General features: G+C 25.8%; 2 protein-coding genes across 2 annotated transcripts in view; one reads left to right on the forward strand and one right to left on the reverse strand.

Moving 5' to 3' along the window:
• The window catches only part of dpr1 (defective proboscis extension response 1), a 363596-nt gene that overhangs the window by 175807 nt on the left and 160022 nt on the right, over positions 1-27767 (reverse strand). The window lies entirely within an intron of this gene.
• The window catches only part of LOC105368657 (E3 ubiquitin-protein ligase MARCH3-like), a 33539-nt gene that overhangs the window by 5579 nt on the left and 193 nt on the right, over positions 1-27767 (forward strand). Inside the window, exons 2-5 of the mRNA XM_011507720.1 lie at positions 1327-1564; positions 8626-8751; positions 8862-8983; positions 11059-11186. Coding sequence (XP_011506022.1) covers positions 1327-1564; positions 8626-8751; positions 8862-8983; positions 11059-11186 — 614 coding nt within the window. The remainder of the gene's footprint in view (positions 1-1326; positions 1565-8625; positions 8752-8861; positions 8984-11058; positions 11187-27767) is intronic.

Below are 27767 nucleotides of genomic sequence, written 5' to 3' on the forward strand. Positions count from 1 at the left end.
GCGCGCGTATTTATGTGCGAGAGAGATAACAAATATGAAATGAGGAGTTGGATAGAGAGACGTGTATATAATAGCATGTATAGAGAAAAACAGTAGGAGCCGGAGAACTGTTTATTGAGGCTTGTTATGCTATTACTACATGTGGATTCGTATGGTCTTTATAATCAAAATATGTAGATACTGATTTGTATATGCTATTAACGATACATATTGTTATTATTATTATTATTATTATTTTTTTTTATAATGAGGACATATAAGTGCTGCGTATATTTTAGTTATCTACTTGGATTTTGCTCGAAATACCGTTTGAAAGTTTTTTTTTTTGTTTACGTTTTAAATCTTGCTTAATTTTTCGTCACATTTATTATCCAGACGAATATGCATTTTATTTTTTCATTTTATTATGCTTTCAGTTCTATTGACAATTTAGTATTTCTGTCTAGAACGTTGTAAGTTAAGAAAATGTTTTTAAATATTTTTATATAATCACCGGCTGTTCGCTACATACATATTTAATGAATAATTTCTACTGTAAAAATACGCGAAATCATTCTACGATTTTGATTGAGATCGACAATCATGGTCACCTGTCTCTTTATTTATGAATTTTATGAATTTATATATTCACTTGTAATGGAATATGATACAGTAAAGGGGCAAATATATAATTTCCCAATAAATATACGTGGTTGCGTATAAACACTTAGGGCGGAAGTAGGGCACTCGACTAATTTTACAAGTAATTCTAAGAATCAATTTAAAAATTAAATTTTAAAAATTAATTTAAAGTTGAAAAGAGTATCTAATCAGTTTGCAAAAAAAAAAGGTGACGTTCGTTAAAAATATGACACTTAAATTTGCAATCGTCAAGTTATTCATCAATCATTATTCTGAGAATTTTTGAATGGTACAACAAATGTGACCGAATGATAATATAATAATAACATTTAGCGAATCGTCCTGAGGTAGGAGCTAAATGTTATTAATCGTCAATTCTCAAGCCCGTAAATTAAAGGCGTAAAAGTATGTCGAACAGTAGCCTCTTCAGAATAAGAAATATGACGGCAAAATAAACGAAGTTAGGCCAATCATAGGGCCCGATGCGCTTTATTTCCATATAAAGCGAATGGCCAGATTGTAGTAGAAATTGCGTTTACAACGTCCATTCCGTTCCGTAGGGCGGAAATAATCGGCCGCATCGAAGTGGTCGATTGGACGCCAAATGCAAGCAAATGTGCAGGTTGGCAGGCAAGCAAGAGACAGGCAAGGCCAGGAGGGCGCAAACACGGAAATCTCCCGAGCCATCCCTTCCTTTGCTTTCAGTTGTCTCTCGAGAGGAGTGCCAGTCGGCGGCGTCGCCGGTGCTTGCCATTGTCGACTCGGAGGGCCTTCCGCAAGAGGCGGCGGCTACAGCCAACGAAACCAAGGCCGATCAACGCCAGCGTCAACAGGGACAGCGTCAACAGTCACTGACGACCTCGGAGTCGCTCGGGTCGCGCAACGTTTGTAGGATATGTCATATGGATTCCTGGCCCAAGGATTCCCTTATTTCCCCCTGTAGGTTCGTATGAATTTCAGTCATCGAGTTTGGAATCGACGCGTACGTTCTCGCTATGTACTCATCGAAAGGTGGGTGGGGGTAATGGTCGGTTGACCCTGCCTTTCCGACTGAATTTATTTATATCGCGTTATTATCTCACGAGGAAATGTTCGATTGAATTAGAAACGAAAAGAAGCTGAAACATGCAAGGGAAGTCAATTAGCATGTAATAAAGAAAATTATATAACTAAAGTTATTCCACGCGATTAGTCTGTGTGCGCGAGATATTTGAAATGTAGGAAAATCGCGTTTGAAAAAGCTTTCAAATTTATTCCATGTTGTTTCATTAGCAGATTAACGGATATTCAAAAATTATTCAAAAATAGATTGAGTACAATTTTGATTTGAAAAATTTGTTTCAATTAATGCTACATATAGGAAACTTCTTTCAATATTTCTGAATTTTAAAAATAATCAAGATTTCATTTGAAAATACAAGTTAAAAATATCCATTCTCAAATGACAGAACAAATTCAGCAGCAATAAAAAAATTAAACCCTTAATTAGTTTCAATTTTCATCAAACTATAAGTTGAAGTTTATCAAGATTATTAAATAGCTATTACCGAGACACGTGTATTTATGTAAAAATAATATAATTTTATCGATGTTTGACATATCAAATATAGAAATTTAGTTTATTTTCTAGTTAATACAACACCTAACGAATTGATGTATCAATTAGTTTTATATATTTTGCATTTATATTAACACACATAAATACATATACGCATATCTCTCTCTCTCTCTCTCTCTCTCTCTCTCTCTCTGTCTGTCTGTCTGTGTGTGTGTATGTGTGTGTATGTGTGTGTAATTCTGGGCACGATACATCCATCATTATAGGCACCAAATTATTTATGGATATTGAATAAATTTCTAATAATATTTACTCTTTCTAATTCTCCAGCTCAAATCGATAAATTATCGTTATTCATATCAATATTTTTTGGCTTATCAATATTTTCTGCAGTTACTCTGTACCTTTTCATTTGATTTCACATTATTCTGAATGTAACTTTTTCAATAGAGATTAATCGTTCAAATGTTTATGATGAAATATATGATTTTAAAGTAATTATATTCTTTATTGATATTTAGAAATATGTATGGTATTCCATAATTTTATATAATCTTGCTATGCATACTTCATAGTTATAATTTCGTTACGTAATTAATAATTTATTTATATTCGTGACCACTAGAACAATTCAATTTTCCTTACTTTTTACTATGGCATAATAAAATATGTATTTTAAATAAAAATATAAAATTTCTTTTTATTTAAATATAACTCATAAAATAATCTTTATTGAAAAACGTGATAAATAGAAAATAGGGGCCATAGAATGGAAAGATTTTTTATTCCATAAAAAAAAAAAATGCAGCGAAAAATGAAGTTGGATTTTCTTTATTTCGTGTATTTTATTTTTCAATAATGGACAAATACGCACTATTTTTATTAATAACTTCAATCATAATATAAACAGTTTTTATGCAATTTTCAATCAACTGAAGTAAGTATCGAATTTTATATAAGACTAATAAAAAAATTTAAGAATAAATATTAAAATAAATTAATGAAATTATAATATGCTATAATATTATATAACTTATAATTTTCATGACTTTATATTACAAACATACAATACTAATGAAAATATAACATTGTGATTTCGAACGCTTAATTAAATTAAAAGAAAAATAAATTAAAAGAATACAGAATTATTAAACAAAAAAAAAAAAAAAAAAAAATAGTACCAGTTCATTACAAATGGCTAAAGTAATAATAAATATAATACTATAGGATTGATAAAAATAAAAATATCTTGAATATTTCAAATTTGTATGAAATAAGGATATTTATTTAAAATAATGTTTCTACTCGTGAATTAATTTGTTTTAATATTTTACAGAAAATATCAGTTACATGATATTTTATTATTGAAATACATATAGATTAATTTATAAACAAACTTTACACAATAAAATTAGAAAATACTATAATAGAATTTTTTATAATGTATTATTATAATAAATTTTTTGACATACCAAAATTTGATAAATATTTTTTTACTCATTTAATTTTATTCATTGTCTTTTAAGTTATTTAAAGTGTTTGACAAATGATTTAAATCAATATTTGCCTTTAATTTTTAGTGATTTTAATGTAAAAATGTCAGATAAGAACATTTTTCATAAGGGACGAGCGTTGATCATACATAGAATTAAAAAGGTTTCATATATATGTTCTTTTATAATCAATTTATGATCGCAATAGAAATATTTTTTATAGTAAACATTAACTGGAAATTATATTAAAATTCGTATGATATAGAAAACCAAGTAATATTCACAGATTATTCAATTTACCATCGAGTATACTAAAATTTTTATATGAATTTACTTTAACTTTGTTATAACAAAGAATTTCCATTTTATATATTTCTGTAATTATTAATTAATTTTAAAATTACATCATCTTTCACACTATGGAATTTGTTTGAAAATTTTATTCGAATTTTACTTTCGGACATTCATCAAATTATTATTTTTATACTTTAATTTACATATTTTTTGGATAAATTGTTGTAATAAGTAAGTTTTAATAAGAACATTTGAATGTTATCATGACATTTAAAACAATAATTTTACGTAATATAAACTTGATATAATGTCGTCTGAATGATTCTCTATGGAACATCATGTTACATTGACATGTTTTTGAGATATTAAATTAATATAAGGCGTATAAGGTGTTTGAGGTATTGATAGAATAATATCGTACCAAGAAAATACATTAGAAATTAAAATATGTTTAAAAGAAAAGTAAATATATGATATATGGGCTGTCTATTTTGCATTATTCCACTACATTGATATTCTGAAATAAAATTTTAATTAGGTATGGTTAATTTTTAATACTTTCGTTTATAATTAAATTAGTTTGCAAAATCAATGAAAAGTATAAAGTATATTTTTAAATAATCAATATTTATAAATGGAATTAATTATTCGACTCGATTTATGATTTATATAATATTTTTATGCATATTGTCTATATAAAGTACAACTTGAAATACTAAAAAAATGCATAGTCATAAATAAGAAAATAAATTAATTATATATCATTGTAATATTTGTTAATTTAATTAATCATATACCAATCATACGTTTATGAACATTTATAATTTATGATATTTACAGTGAAATTAAATTTATTTCTTATTAGATATTTTTATTTCAAATATGAATCGCTTAATATGATTTATACTTTAAGACAAAATGAACTAATTACATCCAGTGGTATATGAAGTATATAATAGATTTAATATTTTATTCTTATAGATTTATTAATATTAGGACAAAAACGTATGAACACTCTATGAAGTTGAAAGATTTCAGTTGAAAGAAATTGTATAGTTTGGATAGTTAAAACTTTCTTTTACTTTTAAGTTTTAATCTTAGTACAGTGCGGATATTTGGAAAAGAAGTTGTTTAAACATGGTATATAGTTATTTGAAAATTTACTATATAATAATGTAAATATTCATTTAATAATTGTTAAATCAATAATTTTTACACAATATTTTATAAAGATTTCGAGATTAGATTTGAGATTAGATTATTATGTAAATACAGTATTATGTAAATAATATTGAGTTATATGTAAATATCGGAGAGTAATAGAAAATTAGAAAGAGAGCACGATATGGGGCTCGCTTTTCAAAGTTCTACTTGGTACTTCGCACGCGCCAACATGGATCTCTAGATCTTAGCTTACGAATTCACTCGAAGCAAGTACATTTAACGTTAAGACGACAGTAGTTAGTATCTAACGTAGGCTTCACGTTTGACGATCGTCAAGTGTTATTGTTCGTGCAATCAAAAAAATCACATCCCACGTATGTAGCATAATTTATATTAGTAGATAATAGTGATTTTTATAGATGATGATAAAATCAGGGATATAGAGTAGTAGCGATCAATTATAGTTAAGAGATTGAATATAGTTAAGCTTTTTTCATTACATCACTTATATTCGTTTATATTTTAACTGATCATTGTCAAACGAATTTTATACTAAAATTGATACAAACAACATCGATTAGAATAAAAATTAATTTAATATATTAATTTACCAAGAGTATTCACGTTTAATTCAATTTCAGAGTCCTTTCTATCAGTCTTTAGTACTTTCATTGCGTACGTAACGTCAAACGATTATGCTACTTTATAATTATTCTTTATTGTTCGACATATATATATATATATATATATATATCGACTTCCATATATAAGTCTACGTGTAAACTCGTGTATACTACGTTTATAATATTTCTATATTATGTATAAAAATATCTAAATAACCAAAATACCATGCTGTATTTAACATCAGGTTGTAACAATAATAAACGCAAAGAGAAAATGTTTAAGTAGAATATTCCTCACCATTTGGTCGGTGATTCATTGTTTACTTCAGCCTTAAAGCACCTCATTTTTTATCCCTCTTCTTCAAGTGCATTATTTTTCTTCGATTCACCTCTTCGCACTGCGGTGTCGTACTTCTATACAGTATATCGCTGTAATTTTACTTCTTCGTACTTCTCCTTTTTCTTCTTAATACAGACTCTTAAGCGGTGAACCACTTACTTATGTCACTTGGAATTTCTCTTTTACTTTCTTTTTGGCTCCCACTTCTTTTACGTTCTCTACCTTACATAAAGAGAATTCTTGCCCTTTCATTTTTTTTTTCATTCCACGCTTTCACGCGTCATTTCTCATTCTCTCACGACATTTCATGTTCTTTGAAGTAAACGTTATTTGTTGTGATATATACATAGCCTATATAGTATTAAAGACAGCAACGATACTGTTGAGCTTTCTTTAAAAGAAAGACGAGAAAGCAAGAAGGAAAATCACGTTTTCTACAACGAATTCACCGAAACATAGTTTTCATGCTTTTGTTATTGCAACGCAGATGGGATTTTATGCTCGTTAAAGAAACATAAAGATTCTATTAATCATCACTGGTGCAAAGATTAAAAGTTGAATGTTTTAACAACCTGATTTGTGCTTCTTATTGTTCAATAGAATTGAAAAAATTTTGTTATTAAACAAATAAGTATAAATAAATTGTATTTCTAAAAGATTGTTTGAGCAGTTTGGCTAAATTTCGTTCAGAACTAAAATTTGATGTAATTAAAATTTTTCAACAATACATTTTATTAATTCTTACTTTATTAATATAAAAATTCTAAAACTTTACTTGCAACTACTAAATTATTTAAAAATTTTTTTATAAATTTTAAAATAACTTTTATAAAAATAGGAATCTAGTCACGGAAATATAGTTTAGTATTTACTTATTTTTTTTAATATTTAATTTCGTAATTATTTTCTGCATTACAAGATTTATTTAAAATAATTAATTAATTAATTAATCGTAAAAAACTATTTATAAAATAATAAAAAATCTACATACAATATATTGAAATGCTTTACATATATATATATATATATATATATATATATATATATTGCTTTGTGTGTGTGTGTGTGTGTGTGTGTGTGTGTGTAAAATATGGAATCAAGAGATAACTTAGATTAGAAAAAAAAAATGACTGAAAATTCTCAAAATGAAAACATTGATTTGAATAAAGTAAATCTACATTTTTGTGAACTTGAATTTTATATTTTCAGTGCTTTCTTTATTTTCCATTTTATTTTATTTTAAAATAAAATTCAATCACGATATTTGCTAAAGTTTATTTCATCGCAACTGTATTATACAAAATTAATCATATAATAACACTTACATACGTTATTGTTAAAGTAAATCTATGTATTTTTGTATTTAAAACATACTGAAATAAGTTTCAAAAAAGTCAAAAATTCTGTGCATACAGAAAATAATCCACCTACGTTTGAAATGATATAATAATATATCGCAAGAAATTTATACACGCATACGTATGCAAATGCATATTTTCAGAATTCTATAGACAAAGTCGCATTTTATCCTTTCAGTTGATTCTTTCAAATATATTTCAAATGGATAATAGCATTGAACATATTAGCTTAACATTTTTTCATATATGGAGGAAAAATTGAAATTTTAATGGTAAAACTTTGAAATGCATTTCAATTAAATAATCTTCATTCGATTGCGAGTTCTTCCATGATTTTGTATGTTCATATTATTCATGGTTATTTAAAAAAAAATGTATTATTTTTATAAATTACAAAAACAATTAATTAAACTACTAGTTTCTCGATAATTTTGGCATAAATAAAACACTATATTTTGTGTATTTTGAGAAATTTATATTTTGATCGAGGCAAACATTTCAATTATCGGATTAAATCGAATTAAAAAATTACGCGGTAAATATAAATAATTATAAGAAAATTCTAAAAAATAAAAATTTAATATTTTCTTATTTGTTCATTTTTATAATGTAAATTTAAATATAATTTGATATTGTATCTATCATAAATTGTATGAAACAAAATAACTGTAGAAAGCGAATAAACAGTTTGTAGATTCTACAAATTACGTTTTCTCTATAATTGAAGGAAAATTAAACGGAGGTATAATATTTTGATCTGAATAGCAATTATAATTATTAAACTTACTTATTATATTCAAAAGCATTAGGAAGTATTATTTTTCGTATACTTGTTATTCTTAAATAATAATTTCAATTTTATATATATGTATATATTCATTATGTATTTTTTTCAATTTTCTCAATATCTGCAACGTAACCCTATAAACTTTAAAAATCGTCGGTATTTTATCATTCACTTACTATTACTACTACTATAAATATATTAATTTCCATAAGTCACTTGACTCCTACTATCTCTGTTACAAAATGCATTTCTTCTAATGTTGACTTAAGCCCTTCCCCTAATAAAGTTACACCTCTAAATTTACAATAATAAGCTCTTTTCTTTTCTACATTCTCTTTTATGGGCACTCTCACAGACATGATTCGAAAGTAAATTTTTTGTTTCAAGATGCAAGGGAACTCTGGCTCACGTGCACCTATCGTGCCTGGAGCGATGGCTGAACCAATCCTCCCGTAACTACTGCGAGCTCTGCAACTTTCGCTACAACGCACTCGAGACGCCGCGTTATAGATGGTTTGCTGAACTTTCAATAATTGACGGGTTTAAGCGCCCAACCAACTTATCGAATTAAGCCAAGTGTGAAAACTTTAAGATCTTTATTATTCATTTATTTCCTTTTGCAGGTTTGAAGCGCTTAGAATCTGGATAAACCATCCTCGTAATCGCAGAAATATCCGAGCGGATATTTTGATATTTACCTTTCTGACCGTATTCACTGCAGGACTGTCTAGCGTTTGTTTACTAGGTTATAAAACTATTGATTTTGTAACACTTAGCGTTAACATTTTGCAATTATTATTTATTCATAACAGTGACTAATACAGATATTTAAAAAATAAGATCTTGTATTAAGAAAAAAAAGAAAGAAAAAAAAGTTCATTACTTTGTTACAAAATGAACTTTCTTCCAAGTTATATGGTATGTTATTGATGAAAAAATTCATAAAATACAGAAAGAAAAAAAAATGTTATATAAATTTTATATATATTTAACTCAAAATAAGTTATGAAAATACGAATTTTTTAATTTCAATAAAATGATAGAAATTTTATATATAATCGATTAGTAAATTAGTAAATTTAGTATTAGTAAATTAGGAATAAAACTATAAATTAGTAAAAATTACAATAATTCCTATTTCAATTGATTAGCGATTACAATATTTTTTAATTAAGAATGTCAAATGTCTTCGTAACCATATCAGATTAAAAATTTAGTCGTCTTAAAATTAAGTAAATTTCTTCTTTTAAATTATTATCCCGAACTTTTACAAATGATAATAAAAAAATAATTATTAACTACTTAATTTTCCACTTGACATATTTAAATTTGAATATTATTAATTCTTTCCTTCTGAATAAAAAACAGTTTAACTCTATATAACTGTTACATAAGCATTTTCACTTGTTATGTACAGAGTGCAGTACTCATAAATGATTAATTATTAAAAATTGGGTTAATATCAGAACTAATAATATTTTCAACAGAATAAATAAAAAAAATGAGACAATTCAAGCACTGTAACCTTATAAAATATAATCAACTTATTAATATCAATAATGAAAATAGATGTGAATAATTAAAAATTTCTTTATTAAAATATAAAATGAATATCTAGATGCATTATAGTAAAATATTTTTTTTTTAATTCATTTGATTTCAGAATATGTAATATATATTATACAAATATAAGTTTTACTAATTAATTTGTTGGATTATTGTTATTATTTTCATTTAAAATATCTAATTCATTATTGTTCAGGAATAATTGAAATTGAATGAAAACTTAGAACTAAATAGGATAATTGGCGTTTGCTAATAAAATCGAAAGTTCGCTGATTAATTATTATTTACAATTTTTATTTAATATATGTAAAGAAAGGTATTTTTGGTATCAATGTTGTATATAAATTTGTTAATAATATTTCCTAAATTCATCAATAAATTTAAAATATAATTTTTTTTTTTTTACGGAATATAAAAAAATTTCTTTTAGCGCGTTAACATCTGAGATTTAAACATTTTTCAAAATTATATTATTATTCCTGTCTTTCATGCAAATTAAAAACTAATATACGTGGAAAATTTTAATTACTCTATAATTTTGCTCATGTGACATGCATAGCTTATATAAACGGTTATAATTCATCTCATTAAACAATAACATTATACGTGTTAGTGAATTTTCAATTCAGACTGTCCCATTATTCAACATCCCATAGTTTGCTTTACTCCCGATACTGAGGTTAGATTTTCTATTATCTTAGCGTTATATTAAAAAAAAAAAAAAAAAAAAAGAAAAATAAATAATAAAAGTGTTATTACAAATTCAAGCTTTCATGACACGTTTTCAATTATTTTTAAATAAAGTCAGAAAAATATTGCCAATCATGAAAATATATTTCAATAAAATACACATAGATATTATATATATTGAGAAATATATGCAGTTGCATTTCATTTTTTTAAATTAAGAAGATAATGCGACAGTATTTTATATGAAAATAATCTCATTTAGTGTTTATAAACTTTTTTCTTTTTCTTTTTTTTTTTTTTCCTTTTAGAATATAACAATTATTTTCATAAATATTTTATCAGCCTACATATGCACGTGTTTGCCCTGTGTACGTGCACACGTACGTAGATACGTGTACATATGGAAAATTTTAATTTTAAATTTTAGTTGAAAGTAAATACTAACTTTTATATTTCAAATATTGTTGTATGTAAGAAAAAAAATATGTATATATAAATTCGTAAAATATTTAATACCAAGAATTTTCTAATTCTAGGTGTTTAATCGAAAATTAATTCTTTTAGGATCACATTATTTATTTCCGAAAAAGGCTAGAGTCGGCTTTTCTGAAGCTTGGACAAAAGGAGCAATCACCCTTTTCATGATAATTGTCATCTTGGGATACCTTACGTCGATTTATCTTCTCATAAGGGTAAGTTTTACTAAAATGAAAGAATTGATTACAGAAAAAGATTGAATTACGATTGATACGTAGTTACACGACCATATTTTTAAATCTAAAAAATCTTTTATCATTTGCTATGTAATTTTCAGAAGTATTAGGTAAAATATGAAGTTTAAGGAAATCTTTAGGGTAGATCATAATGCATAAGACATTCATTTACTTTATATGGTAATAGTGAAACTAAAATTTTATTCATATGCGATCATTAGAATTTTATTTTATGACTCATACGATCTGATCAACTCGACAAGGAATTGCATTTGAATTTTAAATAAAATCTTATTTGAATTCTACCCATCAGAGTAAAGTGATTTCTGCTTTATTTTTTTAGTAAATTCCCATATTCTCATTCTTGCATCACAAATCGAATTATCAAGTTACTATTTGCGGCTCACATATACTTGAGAAAATTTTGGATAAGCAGACGAGATTAAAGATTAAATATCATTGAAGTATAGTATCATTTAGACTTTTGTCTCATTTGCTTTTATTATTATTATGACTCACTCATATCTTGTTACATCATTTGCAATTTTTTTTACTTATTATATTATTATATTTTATTATATTATTTTTAGAGAAAGAGAGAGAGAGAGAGAGAGAGAGTGTGTGTGTGTATTATTTAGATAAATAATAATTATTATATTACATCTATTTTATCCATTATCAATGTTTACTTAATATTAGTGGAAATTTTCTAGTAAAATTATATAAAAATCTCTGGTATTATATATATATATATATATATATATATAATTTAAATATTTATTAATTAGTATTTTAATATATATGTAATTCCTATTCATCAAATTTCTCTTCATAACTAATTTTTTTTTTTATAATAAATTTAGTCTCATAAATTAAAAAATTAATGCATCATTTAATTGTATTTAATTTTTATAAAAATTGTCTTTTCGATAAAAAAAAAATGCCCTAAATTTTCATTCGTTATTTCATAAATTGGATAAAACAAAATCAGTATACAACAATATAGAGATTACACAGTGAATTTGATGTTAAGAAAAATTATGAAAATTTATTTCAACGTACAAAACTTTCAATCCAATTTACAATACACAATGAACATATAAATACTCACAATTGTGAAAGTATTTACATGCAATCTCAATTAGCTGCTACTACTTCACCATGCAATATCACAAGTTGCATTGTAGCGATGTTTCTCTTGCATTGCAAAATAGATGCTAACCTCTCGAACTTTTGTAAGGGAAATGTCGTAGTGATTAATGCATAGTATTTTATTAAAAATTTTCAACACTATTTCAAACAATCAACATAATTGTAATGTGACATTATGGAAAGATTTCTTTAATGAATAGACTTATTTCCGTTTTTCATAAAGTGTTAATAATAAAGTGTTATATGGATAAACAAAACGAAATTGCATTACTTTATACAGAAAACTCGAATTTTTTAATAGAAAACAGGTATTTACTGTTTATCCTTAATCGTAATTACAAATACCAATATCTTAAAATATATATAGTATATATTTAGATTATCTGTTGATTAACAAAATTACGATTTTATAATATAATTTGACTATTGCTGACTTTTAATTTTAATTAATTGTATTAACGATAAAAATTGTTCATCTATTCCATAAAGAATATTTACTATGTTTTTGGATATTTCTCATATTATTCATCCTCTAATAATAAAGTGTTTAAGGAAAAAAAATCAAATATTAGAAAATCTAATACACATACATATTATTACACTTTTTAAATATTATTTTAGTTTATTTGCTGCTTAACCAGCAATATTATAATAGCTAAGCTAAAGTTGATTAAATGTTACGTTTCAATTTCATTATTTCAATACTGGCCAGTACATACTTTGAAATGTAAATAAATTGAATAAATGTAAAATTTTTATAAAGTTTGTTAATTCATCATAATAAGTTTCCTTAAATTTAAAATATGAAAAGTAGACGTGAAATAAATTTTATGTAAATTTATATTAGATATGAAATTGATATAATTTTTATTAAACGTATTCGAGAAAAATGCTATATAGGTGCTATAATATCTTATATTTAAAGTGGTTTTATATGACTTCTCGTGCATGCGATAAAGTAATTTGCCGGATGGGTAATTATTCGAGAATGAGATACGTTGAATTTCTGACGTCTACATTTGTCCTATACTGTTGTTGCTTATATACATTGCGAATAACTACGAAGAAGAGAAAGCTCGAGAGTGCGTGCAGATAGTATGAAGGTAATAATAGTTTGTATAGTTAAGTTACCTGTACGAATATCGCTGTCTCCACTTTAGCAGATTTAAAGTGCTGTTATTACAATTTAAAGCAGGACTCTATTTATTATTATGTATATGTGGTATTAGATATTTAGAATGAGGGAAAAAAAAATTTATCTTAATTGCAAAATGCAAATATTAATTTTTGCAAAAAAATTATCACCATTGACGTGTAGATCTAGAGATACGAGGGAAAAATGATTTTTACTCTTGATAGAAATTTAATTTCATTTTATAAAACTTTTAATGCAGAATAGAGACAATGAGTTTAATTCTATATTATCTATATTTTTAATTTTGCAAAGAAGTAAATGTTTCAATACATATTTAAACATAATATTTTCATGAAAATATTACATAATGAAATGCAACGAATAATCATGTAGATATTAAAAAACAATTCAAGTATTTTATACGAAAATTAATGAAAATATTGGAATAGATTTTACAAATATTTCTATATTCGTCAAGGCAAAGCTCGTTCTAATGTAATGTCGTTGAATTTGTTGCTTCTACTTATTTTTCTTTATAGCTTTAGTTAGGGATTATAAAAACCTGACTTTCTATTTAGTTCTGTTGTCGTATCCCGCAACTTAAAAGAAACGTGTCAAAATAAAATTTTGCAAAGGTATATTTTAACATTCTTTTTGCTCACAGGCGCCTTCGTAAATGAAAATGACTTTCAAACATATAAGCCGCTGCTGTGCCCCACCACTTAATTCATTCAGGTAAAGTAAAAGCGTTGACACGTCGTATCATCCTGACTTTATTTGCACATGAGCAAGTGTTCTCGAGATTAAAAATCCGTATTTTTGTGGATGCTTGTATAACTTCTATGAATACTTTTATAGTTTAAATATAAATATTTTTGTAAAAGTTTTGAATACTAGCAGACAAAATGTTAGCACTCAGTAAAAAATTTCAATAACAATTTTATAATCAAATGAACAACGTTTAATATACATTAAAAATAAATGTATTAATCATGACATTTAGAAGAATACTTTTAATAAATATTATTGTTTTATTTTATTCTCTTTTAACAAAATTCTTTTAAAATTTTAAAATGAATAATCTTCTAAAATTCAAACTAAAGTTTTAGAAAAATATTGAAAAGCTGCAATATTAAATATATATATATATATATATATATATATATATATATATATATATATATGTATGTATGTATTTATTTATTTATTTATATATACTAATATTATGAACTTAACATTAAGAAATTTATCACTTTATCTTCGCCAAAACTTTATAGTTCTTAAGTAAACTTAGCTTGCATAGAAATGTACATTTCCAATTAAAATTTATTTTTAAATTATTGTCTTTAATTTCTCATTGTAGGCACAATATTTCAATATTTAAAAAATATTAAAAAGTATTTGTTTATTTAATTTTAATATATAAACAAATGCTTTATTCTTTTTAAAAACAACTAAGTATTTATAAACTTTAAATACATTTTATAATTAAAGCAAATTGAATAATTTATCCAATGAAATAAATTTTTAATAAAAGACAATTCTTAATTGATAAAAAAATTATTGACTAAAAATATTATAGTTACAAAAATCTCTTTAAAAAGAATCATATCGTACTTTGAACAATGTTAGTAAAGACTGCTTAGCAATATTGATTATTTTTGAGCGGTAAATAAGAAAGTTGATTGATAGAGACAGAGATGGTGGCAGAGATGAAGAGAGGGCAAAGAAAGAGTAAAATATAGAGTAAAAAATAGGCGAAAGGAAGAAGAATAAAGAAGAACGGAATGATAAAGAGAGAGTGAGAGAGAGGAATATAGACTAATGAACCTTGGCGTGTGTATGCTTACACAATGCTCTTTTCATGTCATCCTCACCCCTCTTTATCTTATCGCTTACTCAGCCTCTACCTCTTCCTCATTCTAGTGTGCTCTCTATCATTTTCCGATTTTCCTCCTATCCTTCTTTCTATATATCTGTCGTAATCATTTTCTCTTCCTCTTTCATATAGAAGGCTACACATTTGCTGAAACATACATAAATGCTCCCACGAATCTTCGACTCGCGAAGCGCAGTTTAGCTAGAGAACGATTAATTCGAAGCGCAATCGTATTCAATGTGTCTATTGCTTTAATTAAACGAAAATCAATTAAACGTGAGATCGGGAAATGGAGAAGCGAGGGAATAAACTTGGACGGTAGGCAATGGGGCGCCGTGCCGTAAAGCGGCTATGACATACGTTTGATTTATGTTTTCCCGAGAATCTATGACTTCTATAATTGATCAAGAAAGACAGTGTTACATAAGCAGGGCCGCATAATTTCATTAAATTTAGATTAAATTTATTCAAAGTATCTCAATGACATATTTAGCTTATATATATATATATATATAATTTGGGTATCGGTTAAAGAAAAATTATCTACTATTTATACATACATATATGTGAATTAATCATTAAAATAGATTTCCAATCATACCTAATTCTAACCTACTTGAACAATTATAATAAAGGTTATTGTTGATAATTTTAATAAAATTTATCTTAGAAAATTAACATGTTAAAGACCTGATTTTTAAATAAACTTATATATAACTTATATAAACATATAAATGTTTACTTTTTTTTTTAATTGTAAAGAAATATATTGTTTTAATCTTAAATTATTGTATAAATTAGGCAATTAATTAGCTTTGTAAAATTCGTCATTAAAACATTAAAAAAATATTTTTTGAATATTCGTTTAATATTAAGTTTTTTTTTCATTATAAATTATTTAATATAAATTTTATAAAATTGTAAATTGATAAATACTACAATGCAAAGATAACTGTATGAAATAGTTAAATTTTTTATATTTGCATTAAATTTAATATGAATACATAGTAGATTGATTAAAATGCTAAAAAAAAAATAGAAACTAAAAACGTTACGCACTCTTTTAATTTAGTGATTGAATGAGTAAAGATATAACTAATAGTATTAATAATGGAAGAGAGAGAGAGAGAGAGAGAGAGAGAGAGAGATGCACTTTTCGTTACTTTTATCGATGTTTTGACGTATTCTTCTGGCGACAGTTGTTAGGTGAGTTTAAAATAGTTATTGACTCTTGTCGGTAGATGGTACATTGTTAATTGATGTAAGATCCTTACTTTTCCAATAGAATGTAGTTGGTATCTGCTTGTAAGTGGCTCACGTCTAACGATCATCTCAAATGTCCTTCGGAATATTTGGTATTTAATAGGGGAGATTAGCACTGAATATTAGTTTTCATTCGATACCAAATATTCAGAATTGCTGATTCGTTAATGTATTTCTCATCAATTAAGTTTACCTTTAGTGACAACTTTCACTTGTTCTATTCACTCGAATATTAAGTAGATAAGAATTAAAAAGTACAGATAACATTTGATAATACTAATAATGCGTTAAATTAAAATCATAATATTATAATTTTAATGATTAATTAATTTTTTTTATGCATAAACGATATCATTTAATTGTCGAATTTTCCATATATTAGAATACGATATAAACATATAATAGCGGTGATTAATTGTAAGCCATTTTTAATTTTTCAATTATATTATTTAAGTAGATTATTTTCTTCGACTACTTTCTTAAATTTTTAACTATGAAGCCAAAAAGTCAGACAATAATAAGAAATAGTATCTGAATGATTATGGAAGATATGAATGTAAAATATAAAAATATTGTACTAAATAAATGAAGACTGGATTTAATTTAAAATAATGAAAAAATAATTGCATACACTACACAATCTTGATGTATTCTTTTCTTTCGAAAATGAAGTTATTAATATGTATTCAATAGTAATATTTTTATTTCATAACTCAAATTTCATAAAAATTAAATCATTGTCTAAATTTATAATTACACTGTTTAAGATTTATTTCAATGTAATGATTTAATAATTAATAATATAATGATGTGTAATACTAATTATATGATACAGTTATAGAAATATGGAACTACTCGTGTTTTAAATATTTTTTATTTTATATTATTAATTAATTCTTAAATTGACAAGTTTTTATTTAATGTCTAATAGAACATAATAATTTTATTTAAAATGATAAATGATTTCATTAATTTATACACTTATAATTATATAATTGAAAATATAGTGTAGAATATAAATAAAATGTGTTTAAATTCATTTTTAAACTAAGGTACTCTAACTTACTTTTACGTTATACTATCAGAATCCTTATTTACTGCTTTCCACGTATTAAAATATTTTTTTACCAATTTATTTATTGTTCTTTTTTGACTGAAATAAATACAATTAACCTATTTAATATATATATAAATAAATCATAATTTAATATCATATGTCTGATTTGTTTAACAATGGTATATACTTAATTATAAAATTTGTCATGTGTTTAACGAATTTGATTAAAAAATATATTATCGTATGTTAATATATAGAAAAGAAACGATGAATTTGAATGGAGCAGTTAAAAATTCTGTTAATTTTTATAAAATTCAGGAAGTTAACTCGTATTTACATATACTCCAAGCTTGTTTGACCGCTTCGTCTGCATCTACTTTTAGTACGTAAATTGAATTTTGCTACTGCGTTTTATTAACTTCAATATTTTTAAATTCTTTTCATCACGTAGACACTTGAATAAAACTCCTCACTCGTATCTTTATCGTTGTATGTGAAAACTAATCAGTTGCATAACAACAGTAATAATATTTAATAATATTTTTAAAAAATAATAAGAATAATAATAATGATGATAATAATCACAATAATTATGCTTATCATAGCGATGATAATAATAATGAGGGTAATTAATTTATATTTGCTTTTACAAATAAGACCTTAAAAATTATGTTTATAATTCAACTAATTAATCACTATAATACAATGCCTAGATTTCTTGTCTCTTTAGAGTTTGATTTAAAAATTATTGGGGAGTTATGTAAGCGTATATAGGTATTATAATTCAATGAATAGAATTAATCCATAAGTTGGGATAACCGGATGATACGACCAAAGTATGAAGGCAAAGAGAAGAGGACATGACCCAATAACGAGAAAGAGATGGGTGGATCGATTGCATCAAGCCCAATAAATTTCAAATCGTAATTCAACTGCAATTGTCTATATTTGTGAGATGGTGTAACCAAGATGAAAATTGGGAGTTGGGAACCACAAATAGAGTTGGTGATTAAAATAAAATGTAAGGTAAAAAAGATGGATAATTCGTATATTGGGATTTGTAAAAATAGCGAAAAGACGATGTGGGGGAATTATAAGATTGAATAAAATAAACTAAATTATAAACTTTCTATATATATATATATATATATATATGTATATTGAAGGACATCTAAGTTGGCTCTAGCCTGATTATTTTCATATGCGATTCATCTTTCAAAAGAATAACGTCTTTGTAGTACTTAAAATCTGATTTTCTCAAACATACGATGATTCTTATTTATTCAAAGAGAAGACACTAAATATTATATAATAGATTCACGCATTTCTACATTTGACATTATTTTTCTTACATTTCTCATTATATTTCAAGCCATTTTTACATTATAGGCGGTGATTATTTTGCACGTAGCACCGTAAATTGACCCTTAATAAATTTAATAAACTTCGAATAGAATTTCGCATTCTGCATTGCATTCTACTAAACTGTATGTCGATGCTATGGAGCGTTCGAGCACGGCATGCTCTCAAATTTCATTTATCCATGGACATTTATAATTAATTTAACCACGCATTGAATTATCGGTTTGAGAATGCTGCTATTTCCTACTTTATCAGGATAATTAAAAAATAAATTAGATGTGGGCATTAAGGAATTAAATGACTAGATCTGTATATCCTTTTTATTAGATATTCACGCTGCTTCTGCTGTGCAATATTTATGTGGTTTTTAATTTTTTAAAAAATACCTTTCTCGATAGTGATAATTTTATGTATAAACACATTTACACTAAAAAAAAGTACTATATTAATTTTGCACTATTTCGTAAAAAAAAAATACATTGATAGTTGGTATGTTTTTGTCACGACACTGTAATTCATATAATTCATATAATTAAAAACATGTTCAATCCATGTATATATGTATATAGAAATTGTGACTTTGTAGTTATTCGTAAGTAGAACAAGATTCAGTTCTTATCTTCTTCTAATTATAATTGTACTAATGCTTACATACAATGATTATACATAATAATTATTCATTTTGCTATTTGTTCATTCGTATAAAAATGAATATAATTTTATAAATCTTTCAATTAATAACTTATTTTAAATATGATTTAAAATTCTGCCTACATTTTATCAATAATTGATCACAGAAATATAAATTTTCATATATTTTAATAAATCACAATAGAGTAGAGAAGCTTTCATTTTTGTCACGTAAATGACGGGTCTGAAAAATTTATAACTTGCGAAAAATTTTTGTAAAGGAGCGTATTTATTTTTTAATTCTCTTTGTATGTTTCCTTTTATAATTGCATGTGAAAATGCTTAAACACTACAATAATAACTTAAGAATTTTCAATAATCATAAGTATTATATTCTTCTTGTCGTGTATTATATCATTATTTATTTGAATAGTAAAATGTATTCATCATTATTATAAAAGTTTTTTTTTTTCTATCTAATGTTAAATTATGTTTTACGTAAAATTCAGTAAACCATAAATTCATAAATCTTGCGTATTGTATTGAGTTACTTTTTATACCGAAATTCAATGCTTTGAAGCATATGAATATTTGTATATGAATATTTGTCGCAGTTTATATCATGTAGATATATAATTTATTTTATAAGTGTTCGATTCTATTTACTATGAAGTATTGCATTTATCAATTTTGAAAGCTGCAATGTAATCTATTTCATATGGATATAACGAAGAATTAAAATTAAAATTAAGATTGTTTTGAATAAGAAAGGTACGATAATAAATAAAATATGTAAATATAAAAATGTAATTTTACAAATAAGTTTAATATTAAATATTTAGAGTTTTATTAAAAATATTATAGCAAAAAAAAACTTTTGCATTAATATAAATATTATATAGTAATTATTAGCACTTTGTTAGAATAGTTTTTTTTCTTTGGATATATGTAATTCTTACATATTCAAAGGATGAAAAGTAGAAATATTTGAAATTAAAGTTAAATATGAAATGTGAAATTTTTATTAACTATCACTTTCATTTATTCAGTATTACTTTGAATCAGGGACCGCTTGTATTTAAGGCTCAAGAAACTCGCGGGAGAAAATTGTCAATGCAAAATATGTAAATTTTTGTTTTGATTAAATAATTTGGGAAAATCTTCCTTCATTCTGCGCTTCATAATTCAGTTATTCCAAATTCTAGACGTGGCACGTACTTTCTGCACTAGCCCTTTACATCGCTAACATGCAGAATAATTTCACGTTTTCCAGGGAAAACCAGGCTAAAGTATGTGCACACGCACACGTATGCAGAAAGGTGAGGAGAGAAAGGGGAAGAATGAGTAAGAAGAGAGAAATAGAAGAATAGGTAGTAAATTCCTCAACATCATTTAAGATTTTTATGTGGTGAATTTAAATAGACCGCAGGTCGTCTACGAATTACTGATTTCACACTACATTAGGCTATAATAAAATTCTATTTTTCTCGTTACTTTGTTTATTAAAGTATCCGAGTAAACTTTCCTTACCACTCTTCGGCATTGCCGTTTTTTTTTCTTCTATTACATCCGTTCTCGTACATGTGGCGGGGAAACGAGAAAAATCTGCGCATTCTTTTAAAAGGGCAACCTCTTTATTTCTTTGAGTTTCTCGGCAGAACATCGGGGTCAACCGTAAAAAATGAAAACAACGACGTTTCATCGCCGCAAACTGGGCCTTGCATGCGTTGCACTAATGTCTGTCTTTCTTTCTCACGCTATATTTATTTCAAGCCGTTCAATACCCGTTCGTTTACAACAACACAAAGCCTTACAGAGTATAAAATGTACAACGCAGGCATTACTCAAGCATAGCAACAACCGCCTCTTCTCAGCTGTTTTACTCATCATTGTCGTCCCCACCCCACACTACACCACCCCAATCATACTCATCTTTATTAGTAGGGCTTCAGGCTTAGCAAAGGCAAGAGTCACGCAGAGTCTGCCGTTATCATTTTCAGTTTATGCCTCGGTAATAATTTGCTACAAATGCGGTGAGCTTAAAAATTTTTGCGTAGTAATTATGAATATGTGGATGTAGTCGCTGAAAAATCGATACGCGTGGAACACCTTTTGTTCTGTATTGTAAATACGATGTTTCAGGTGTTTCTGTTTTCATGGTTGAATAATTATCGTAGTTTGAAATTTTCAAAGACGACATTACTTTATTCGGTAGTGTTAAATAATAAATAGTCTATGTATCATTTTCGTCGATAAAAATAGACATTCTGATCAATATCGATAAGATCCGGTCACACGGAAAGTATTTTAACGCATACAGTTAAAACAATTCTGATTTAATTTCTTAAAAAGTTTTTTTTTTCATTATAAAATTTTTTTATTTTCATTAATAAGTCTCATTGTTCGCGTGTTTACGATGAGTATGTGGACGCGTGCTCAAGAAGGGAGAGAGAGTGAGAGAGAGTGAGAGAGAGTGAGAGCGACGGGGGAGAGAAAGCTCCCGCTAGGTGATGGTGGCTTTCGCGTCCGTTTATATAAGCTGGTGTTAGGTGACTACTTGTTCAGGTCGCAACTTGAAGGTCGCACTCTCGTTGGTACCATCATCGTCGGTGATTTTAACGAGCCACGGTTGGCAGACTACTTTCAAGGGTCTGTTGATTCGTCTGTACCTTCGGTTTTGGGGGAGTAAGGGTACGTTAATCACGTGCTTATCTACCTTATTCATTTTTCTACATTTTTCAGCGGCTTATGATACTTTTTTACGTACTTTTTTTTCCCTTTTCATCGCGGTCAATGCGTTTGCCAAGCGTGAGAGAAAAGTCCGTAATACATAATGTGCTTGTGAAAAATGATTATACGTTTGGATGAATAAGTCGGTCACGTGTCAACATGCGATTTATATTTTTCTAGTTATACATATATATATATATATATATATATATATATATATAATTATATTAGAGCTGAATATCTTTATTCATTTTATCTGTATAATGTATAATATATCAAAATAAATAATTCGTACAATAAAATATTATTATATTACTGGATTTTCCAATTTATCATAATATTAATTTACTTACTTATGAATGAACTAATCCATTATTTAAAATCACATCTTACAGAGAATAAGTATTCACACTTCATATTAGAAGAATATAAAATTCTATAAATATAATGGATTCGTTTTCATAAGGATTAGATAAGCTTAAAAGTGTTCATTTTAATCTCATGCTTTCATATCGTTTGACAAATGAAACATACACGTATTGATATTATACATAAATGTTAAATAATTATTTGTTTATATTATTGAACAAGATATTTATTTTATTCTCCTTCTAAATATTCGATGCTCATTTTCAATGTTTAAAATTTTAGAACTTTTATAATGATTCAGCTTTCCCGTCCATTATGAAAAAATAGAAAATACTATTTCCGCTGACGATGTAAATCGCTTTTATATTTAATATAACACTTTTATATTTTCCTCTCAAAAATTGCATTGCATAAAGATGTAAGATGTTACAGAAATTTAATAATATTTCTAAAAAAGACTTGTTTTTTTAAATTATCTTAGTGAAACCTATTTGATTAAAATAATAATGCTTGCAATAAGGATTATGTTTTATCGTATCTCGTTCAAAAATGTTAACAAACAATTTCTTTTAAAATTAAAGACATTGAGCAAATACTTATATATAACATTTTAGGAAAATATTTTGAAGAACTTTCAAAGAAAAAAATAATAAGTTTTTAAGAGTTTTATTTCTAGACAATGCATTTAGAAACTTTTTAATATTTTAAAATGAAAGTTTAAATGTTCCATTTAGATATATATATTAATATATTTAAAGTATAACAGATTTTAATACTTACAATATTGAAATTTTTCTTTGAAAAATTTTTATTTTATAATACATAAGCAAAGATGCATAAGTAATTTGTTTAACTTAAAACAATGATTATTTATAAATGTAACTTAATACTTGTATTAATTAGAATAAGAACGACTGTAAATTTTTTTATATAATATTATATAATATTTAAGAATATATTTTCTGAAACATTAGATATACAGTGTACAAATACTTTTATCGAATCAATTGTTAAATCAAATTTCGTTTACTACACTCCAAGTATAAACAATATATATAGAGCGAGAAAATTGGTATACAATAGAACTTCAGCATTTACTACAATTATGTTTCTCTTGGGGTTGTTTAATCGAAAAGAAGGGTTAATAATGTGATGGTCGCTAAAGTACTTTAATAGTATATTACGAGGTAATCTCTTGCCAATATGCTTACGTCTCATTTCTTATTTGAATTTTTCTTTCATTTAGATAATGTATAATTTATCAATGTTAACTATATTAAGTATCTGAGTGAAAGTGAAATGAATTATGTATCTAAGGAGTTGTTTTTGGAATGAAAAAAAAAAAACACAAACAAACAGAAGGGAGATTGCGTGATTAGTTTATATTGTTGCCACTATTCGATTTAGATAATCACTCAATGTGTAAATATTTCTTCTCCATAGTTAAAAAGCGCCCGGTAGTGCATGGTTTGTTTAATGGATGATTTTTTTTTTTTAAATATAATATAGATTGTGTCAATGAAGCTTTTAAATACAAAAAATGTGTTCATCTAATAATAAATATTTACGTTAAAAGTACTTTTAACATTTTGCAAGTATATAGTTAAAAGTCTACTTCTAAGCCTTGTAAATATTCAAAAGTTTTATTAAAATTCACTGTCTTAATTGGAAAATAATTTATTCCTTAATATCAAATGATAAAATTACAATAAAAAATTATTTATACATATCCATAATACACATTATTATTTCATATGTAATAGTAATTGTTTTATTTATCAATACTTTAGATAATTAGAGTATTAAACTTAAAACGAGTACGCGTGAATAGATTTTTTAACGATGATTTATTACGATAGAGCCATTATTATATTATTTACACGATATTTCTCACTAAAATTTTATAATTGCTTAATATTATTCACTGCTGAAATTATTATATTTTGTTACTTAATGTACATTGATATCTGATGTAGGAGAGTATTTTGGATTATGGTTTATTCTATATTAATTTACAAATTATTTATTTAACTAAAAAAATGTATATATAATATTTATAACTTTCATGAGTTATAGAATCGATTGTTTTCGTCAGAATGTATACTGAAGAGAAAATTAAAGCAATAATAATTTTCAAATATAGAAATGCAAATTTAATATTTTATTCCTTAAACTATCATAATTTATTAAAAAAAAAAAAAAAGAAAAATGAAAAAAAACAAATAAACAAACAAAAAAACAAAAAAAATCTCTGAAATAAAGTAAATACAAATAATTCATTGAAATTGTATTCGTTAATAAATTTTATAATGACTACATAAGCAATGTATGACTAAAATAATGTTAAATTAATTTTCAAATATATTATGTCAGAAATCCGTCAAAGTCGGAATTTAAATTTTATTACAATGCAAAATTTTGAATAGGAAAATTCGAATATCATATTTATTAATTATAAATTACAAAATAATTAATTATTAATATGAGTCAAATACTTATTTTATACTGTAAATTAGCTTACTCAACGAAACGAATAAAAAAAAAAAGAAATAAAAATAGAAGTAAAAGCAAAAAAATAAGACCATAAAAACGTTGTCTGAGCGAGAGTTACGTGATATAGTTGAACAACTTTTATGACGTCGATCGTTTAGAACATACCGTGATTCTGCCTTCGAACATGTCAGAATTCTATTTAGCATCAGAGTTACCTTCCGTCTTACTTTTTTTTTTTGCTTTATGCACAAGAGACAACCCTTTGCCTTTTCATCCTCCCTGTACAACTCTTTATTTACTTTGGGTGATACTGCCTTGTGTTCTTTTTCATTCTTACTTCACTGAAATTTCCTTCGCTATCTCATGATTTTGTAATTTTTATTAATTACATATAAGATATTTTTTCTTTCCCCCTATCTCTCTCTCTCTCTCTCTCTCTCTCTCTCTCTCTCTATCTATCTATCTGTCTTAATATAAATAAATCTGTATATATGTTATTGTTTTTACTTTAGTAGTTTTTTAAGTTTTAATTTTTTAAGTGTATATTTCCTTGCCTTTTCAACAATTTTCTTTCATACTTCTCTCTTTCATTCTCATCTGTAGTTCTTTATTTTCCTTCCTTAGTCTCTTATTTGAACTACAAAAGAATCTGTTCTTCTCGCTTCACCCATCACTACCATTGAACTACCCGAGCTCACACAAGCGCTATCATTTCATGTCTAAAAGAACAAGGAGATATTATTTTCTGCTCCTTCAGCGCATTCAAAATGCAGAAGGACAGAGGCAAAAGATGTCAAAAGTATTCGCCCGTATTTGTCGTATTTAAAATATAAAATCTCAATGAGCCATTACAGCGAAATTTGTGGAAAATTTTAACTCGCTATGGAGAGCCGAAGAAGGGATTATCTCTATTCATATTGGCCTCGGACAATTTTAGAGTCTAATACAACAAGAATATAGATATTCGCTTGGATACACACACTAGTATGGAATTTCGAGACCATATAGGCTACTTTTCAAGCATTTTATTTATCTTTTACTTTCAAGCATTATTATGTGTGCATTTTTGTTGTTGTTGTAATTCTTTGAAATATTGAACACTCTGTTATTAATGTCAGATCAGAAGATGTAAATAAAATTGTACTGAAAGATTTCGTATAATTACTGAAATTATCAATCTATAACTTTGATTATATAAATCTTTATCGAATTGCTTTGAAGGAAAATTATTAGAGTACACTTGATTATAGTGTTTATCATTCGTATAAAATAGACGTATATTCCCTTTTTAAGGTAAAGGGATTTTTATCTTCACGTCAAATATTTATGTGTGCGATAAAATGTACATTAATGTATATGTTTCAGTCATTCACATAAACATAGAGATATAATAAATTTCAAGGTATTATGTGGTAAGAGCAATAATCATTTGAAACGTACAAATATATAGTATTCCCTTTCGATTAATAGTACAATTCCAAATTTTCGTTTTGTTAATATTCATTAAGATGTATACTTAGTTAATTATAATTATTCATTAATTTTACGCAATGGAAAGTGCGTTGGATTGATTAGATAATTAAGAATTTAATATATTTAATTAAACGCGATGAGCTAGTTATAGAACGATCGGTTTGTCCGAATCCGAAATGAAAAAATTATTTTATACTGCTTTAATATATTTGAAGTTGATATTAACGAAATGAAGATTGGACCATTGGTTTTAGTTAATTTTTTATTACAAATGAAATTACCAAGGTAAAGAATAATGATTTATTTTCTTGATTAAATTAATTTACTCGAATCTTTTTTTTATATTTATATCCCGGAACAATAAAATTTTAATCATTAACTTTATACATTTAACTGTATCAATTTGTTAAAATTTATTTATGTATTTTTTATATTAGAATATAATGTAGTTTAAATTTGTAATTAATGTGGTTTAGAAAGTGAAAATAACTTTTAACAATTAATCACTACATAATTGTATGCTTATGAATTAAAATTTTGTTTACACTTCAGTTGCTTTTTCAGTGACGTATTATTCAATATACTTACGTACATATAGATAAATTATTTCATAATGAAATTCAAATCACTTGCTTGTTTCCTTTCTTGCGTCAATTGCGTAAATTACTATTTAGCTAAATATATTTAATATGAATATTCTCAAGTATATCAGTATACGAGCTTCACTTATTCTCGAAATTAATATAGAACTAGGAAATTAATGTTTCTCGTTAAGCTCACGGGGTTTATGAATGAATGGCAGCAATAAATCGAATGCCTTTAAATGCTTAGAGAAAAATAAATCTCTTTAACATCTATGAGATAATCAAGGTGCTCGAATCATCTCGGCTAGTTTACGCATAATATTCCACTTTGGTTAATGCGGCATATTATAGGTTGAAGCTTGATAATAGGTTCGCCGAATTGTCGATGTGATCGCAGTCGGCCATTAGATCACATTGTAATGTCGCCGTTTAA

This window comes from Ceratosolen solmsi, unplaced genomic scaffold (genome assembly GCF_000503995.2).
Source record: "Ceratosolen solmsi marchali unplaced genomic scaffold, CerSol_1.0 scaffold1, whole genome shotgun sequence".
NCBI lineage: Eukaryota > Metazoa > Arthropoda > Insecta > Hymenoptera > Agaonidae > Ceratosolen > Ceratosolen solmsi.